This window comes from Solanum verrucosum, unplaced genomic scaffold (assembly GCF_900185275.1).
Source record: "Solanum verrucosum unplaced genomic scaffold, falcon-dt-bn FXZP01000132.1, whole genome shotgun sequence".
Taxonomy (NCBI): Eukaryota; Viridiplantae; Streptophyta; class Magnoliopsida; order Solanales; family Solanaceae; genus Solanum; species Solanum verrucosum.
In genome coordinates, this window is record NW_026020613.1 from 24,711 (window position 1) to 30,381 (window position 5,671).

At 29.8% G+C, this 5,671-nt stretch overlaps 1 protein-coding gene across 1 annotated transcript; it reads left to right on the forward strand.

The window, feature by feature from the left end:
- Nucleotides 1-1,286: 1,286 nt before the first annotated feature.
- LOC125811340 (RING-H2 finger protein ATL2-like) lies at nt 1,287-2,565 on the forward strand. Its single transcript, XM_049490843.1, has one exon. It carries the CDS (start codon nt 1,344-1,346, stop codon nt 2,262-2,264), a length of 921 nt encoding a protein of 306 aa, XP_049346800.1. The 5' UTR covers nt 1,287-1,343; the 3' UTR covers nt 2,265-2,565.
- The last annotated feature ends 3,106 nt before the right edge of the window (nt 2,566-5,671 follow it).

Here is a 5,671-nt window from a genome sequence, read left to right on the forward strand (position 1 = left end):
CATTGAATATATGGGTCTGCCTCTCATTGAAAGTTAGTGTTATTAGTCTTTAATTTGTTGAGTTGTTCGAAGGTTATTATTGAGTTGTAATAAATTTCTAGATTGAAAGGAGTAGTTGTGTGGATGAATTTTGTAACAAAAAACGAATTTAATTTCTAAAAGTAATTAGAACAGTTTGAGTGAACTTTTAGTCAAGGTACTTTAATGAATCCCTTAGATAAATAAGTTGTAATTTGAAATGCTGATCTTGTGAAGTTAGTAGAAATTGGTGGTTGAAATTCTATATTGTATAATTAATGCAATATAAAATATTAAAAATTATTATTATTTTAATATATGAAAAGTAACAAGTAAAATTACAAATTTGTTATTAAAATAGTGAACGAATAGAAATACTCCCTTATAGCTGGTCCATAATACTTGTCATTTCATAAAATCAGTGCATAAATTACCATATTCTTCCTTTTTTACCCTTGTGAGTTATTAGCCTTGAAAATATATATTTGACCAACTTAGAAAAATTAAGTAAATTGATTCATGTTTATTGGTTAAATTAATTAATCAAAATAAATTAATTCATATTCATTGATTGAAAACTTGATCCAACAAAAATAAAATAAGAGTAGAAGGGTAAAGTTACATAATTTCTTAATGCAAGTGCAAAGTAAAAATGTGACATATAAAATGGGACGGAGAAAGTAATAAAGAAAGTAATTTAGAGAGTATAGTTTATATAGTTGTTATTGTTGTGATAAATGAAAAAAATACATTTATGGGAACACGTTATTAATGGTGTTTGAATTATGTAACGCAACTTTACACGGAAAACTTGACTACTTACTCCTCAATCAATTCAACCAACCTAACAAACCTTCTTCATGTACAAACATTCCACATTTTCATTATCAAAGAATGTGATGCAATAGATGAGACTGTTTTTCTTATAAATAGATATTTTAGGTTCAAATTCTATATATGAATAAATATTTGATAAGAAGCGTTTTCCTCTGAATGAGACAAGCAAATTCAAAATAATCGAGCTTTAATGCGGACCCCAAATACGAAAAGAAAAAGAGACATTACACAGTTTCAGGCGGGAAAGGGTGTTTATGTCATTTGCTGATCCCGCGTCAACTTTGGCGTCTTCCATCACATTACCACTGTCTTACTAAAACCATCACACCTAAACTTCTCCCTTTTCCACCGAAACCATCAAGAACTTTCCTCCTCTCTTCTTCCTTCAACTTGCCCATTTCCCATCCATATATATAGATATATATCTTCGCCAATAATTTCTCTATATTTACAATTACAGATAGTCGATCTCTTTTGCATTATTTACCATGGATAACGATACCCCAAGCATGATTCATGATCCATTGATTGATTCCACAGGAGAAGGAGGCTATGCATTAAGTGGCAAAATTATGTTAAGTGCTATTGTTATCTTATTCGCTGTTGTTGTTTTCATGGTGGGTCTTCATCTATATGCTCGTTGGTACCTTCTATCTCAGCGCCGCCGTGAACTCCTTCGCCGCCGTAGGGTCCACCATCGACGGACCCATATTGTTTTCTACGTTGATAATCCTGGTTCCGGGTTGTCTGATGCTAACCGGGGTTTGGAACCGGTAGTTCTCAATTCCTTGCCGGTTTTTGTTTATTCCGACAAGACTCACCCGGAACCGCTGGAATGTGCTGTTTGTTTATCGGAATTCGAGGAGAATGAAAAGGGTCGGGTTTTACCCAAGTGTAATCACTCATTTCATTCGGAATGTATCGATATGTGGTTTCATTCTCATTCTACTTGCCCTCTTTGTCGATCTCCGGTGGAGGCAGTACTTATCGAACCGAATAATAACCGGGTTGAGGTAGCAGTAACAGTGAATGAACCGACTGAACCGGGTTCGAGTTCCGGTTTATGCAACTCTTGTGAGGAAAATAGTAGTCATTCTAATATGACGCCGTTAGGTTGCCGGCGAAAAGGATTGGATCTGACCGGAGTTAGAATAGAGGTGCCAAGAAGGAACGATTTTGAAGCCGATTTGGAAATGGGAGTGAGAGTGAGTTCACCGGCGATTCAATCGAGATCACCAGCGACTCGTTTAATGTCTTTGAGAAGAATACTGAGTATGAACAGAAAAACACCCACCGGAACTAGCCATTCCCCTAGTGGGAGTTGCGCCGCCGAGTTGGATTTAGAAAGCGGCGGTAGTAATGGTGGTGGAAAAATTCAAGTCGGCGGCGAACGTATCACAACTCCGTGAGTGACAAGCCCCGGCACACATCCCTAGGCAAATATTGAGTCACGCCGATTGCGTGAAAACAGGAGCAACAGTGACTTGACTGACAGAAAATTCAATATTCGATGTCCTATGACACGTGGCAATATGATGGTGACGTGGCGGTATTGGAATGGACGGATTCCCTTTTATTTGGCAGTCATGGTAGACTTTGAGGGGGGAATGTTTGACTTGTAAATTAATGGTAGGATTAGAAAAATGCAACTTGTAAAGCGTTACGTGCAAGAGTCAATTACAATGTAATCTATTTTCTAAATTCGTTGAATTATTTTTCCCTATTATAAAGTATTTGAAAAGCGTTGGTTCCTAATTTATGACTCATACTTGTGTAGTTGGTTAGTGGAATAGTTCAATCGTGTTAAAATATTACAATTCAATTTGCAATATCATTATTCGGAACTTGGTTACACTTTGTGTAAGCGTTAAAAAATTAATATATATTCTTTGATTACTCTATTGTGCAACTGTCATATTATCATTTATATTTTGAAAAATATAACAATATTATTTTCAAACGGTGAAAACTATCTTAATATAAATATTTCTAATGCAGCTGATTCTTAAATGTGCAACATATATTGTAGTGTACTTTTTAAACGTATTTAAGAAAGGGCAAACTACATAAATTCCACTAGTTTATGTCTTAATTATTAAGATTTTCGATAGTTTCAAATATTACTTCCTCTACCATGTTTCATGCTTAGGATACATGGGTTTGAATTCATGAGATACATGTACCTGCCGAATTTTAAAACCGAGATACATATCTTACCTGTTTAAATTAATTGATTGCAATTGATCTCCTTAATTAGAGGAGTAATTGAGGATTTTCATAATAGATGGACAATTAATTCTAGAAATTTAAATTAATCATATCTCTTAATATAAGGCGGAAATCAAGGAGTGTATATATGCTTAATTAATTTTATTTTATTATTCTTTGAAATAATAAACTCATTAATATTATTAATAAAAGACAAAATATGTATATATTGGTCATTAACTTGATTAATTTCATTTTATTACTCTTAAAATAATAAATTCATTAATTTGATGTATCTATTATCAATATATGATGTATTCAACAAATAAAACACTTAGATACATGAGTATCATATAAGTACATTCATATGTATCATAAAAGTATCTAGTATTAATTTCGTGTATTTATTATATGTGTCTAGTATTAACTTAATGTATCTGTTTATATGACCTAATATTAATTTCATGTATCTGTTTATATGATCTAATTTTAATTTCATGTATCTTTTATATGTATCTAGTATTAATTTGATGTATCAAGTATTAGTTTCATACATTATATTCAAAAACATGTATCTCGGATACATAGTAAGCATATACATATAATTATGTGTATATAAATATGGAATGTAATTGAAACACACAAATTTAGGAATAAATCACGAGTGTGTAGTATTTGTCTTATCATTAAAATATTTCAAAACTCTTCCCTTTATTTTACCATCTGAAATTATTTCTCATAGATACATATATTTTTAACTCAGATACATAGTCTTAACTAGATATATATGCACCTGATATGTATTCAACATTGTTGCACTCGATGTGTATCTAATGATGTATTTGTTCTGTTAATTAAAGCTTGGCGAAATTCTTCCAGCTTGATTAGGTCGTTCCTATATTTAGATCTATTCTCGGCTTGAATGTTGGCGGATTAAGAGTTAGTAACTGCAATGAGAAATTCATGAGTGAAAATAAACAAATAAAAGTTGTTTAATTTAGTATAATATTCTTAATGTGTTGTACCTTTAACAAGAATCATCCGATTTCGAGTATGGTCAGCCACAAAAGTGCTTGAGAAACAACAAAATTAAAAAATATAAAACTTAATTTGTAAAACTATTTAAAATTTAATTTCAGAGCATTATGAACTTTAACTTAGATACAAAACCAAGATAAATGAGAATAATAAAATAATAGAAACAAACCTATATGTATAATGTTAATTTGAACATGAAAACGCATGTATGAAGAGGATGAAGGAATGGCAGATGGAAGAAAGAGGGTTGGTGGACTTTTGAGGGGTGGGGGTGGGGGGATTTGAATTGTTAATAGACCATTAATTAAGGAGTTTGAATTTAAGATAATTATGAAATATCATATTTAAGGAATTTGTGTATCTGATTAAATATTTTAAAATATATGGTATAAATATTAAAAGTGATAGTATGTGTAATTATTTTAAACTAGAGGTAGATATAGTATATATGATAGTGATGTATGTGTAGTTTGATAGTTTTTCCTTTAACAAATATCTCATAACGTGAAATAAGGTAAAATGACTAAACCATACATCAACAAGTGAAACTTTGAAGTTTTATAAAAATAATTATTGAACAAAGACATAATTTGATAGGATTTTCTGTCACTTTAAGATGAGATTGCACCCATTTAATTTCTTTATATCTTTTTATGTAATATCATTTTTTTTTAATCTTTTACTCTACCTCAATTTATACTATCAGAATTTAAGAGCAAACGCTAAATTCTAAATCATTACAAAAGGAATCATTAAAAAAAATAAGAAAAAACATGTTAGTCGAACAAAATTCAAAATCAGCAAGAAAAACATTTTCAAAATGAAAAAAAAAGGAATATAATTGATAACAAATAAAAGAGTATTGATCAATTTTTCATTTTTCTTCTAACAAAATATTTATGAGTAAAAGTTATAAGAAATAGATTAAGAGATATAAGTTACAACCAATCTAAATGTATAATTGTATTAGACATAAAAATAAATATTAAATCATTATATATTGGTTTTATCTGTAAATGTAAATAAATGAACAAAGAAAAAAAAGGGGGAAAAGTAAAATAAATAAATAAATATTATTTAAGTGCATTAAATGTGTCACATTATTATTTCAAAGACTACAATTAAATATTATTTCAAAAACAAAAACGTGTTGTTACGTACACAAAAAAATAAAATAAACAATGACATTATAAAATAAAATTATTTCATCCTTTAATTTTCTCTTTAAGAACAATAAAAATGAAACTCATCATTATAATTTTTTTAAATTAAAATAAGATAATTATATTAATTATGCTTAATGATAAAAAGTAGAATCGATAAGTTTGTCAATATGTGTAGTAGCTAAGTTACTATTACAAGCCAAAGCAAAATAAAATCTCAACCAATAAGAATACTCCACTCGAACTCTATAATACATCACCCAATAAAAATATTCCACTTGGAGATTTCGTTGAAAATAAAACATTTCCTAACAAAAACGATTCAAATCCAAAACTTTTTAATTAAAAATGAAGGATTATTTACCACTCCACCATTATCCCATGTTACTTTTTGTTGTTAATCACAA

Bases quoted from the DNA above. Each gene is read 5' to 3' on its own strand.
- LOC125811340 (XM_049490843.1), top strand. From the start codon at position 1,344: ATGGATAACGATACCCCAAGCATGATTCATGATCCATTGATTGATTCC.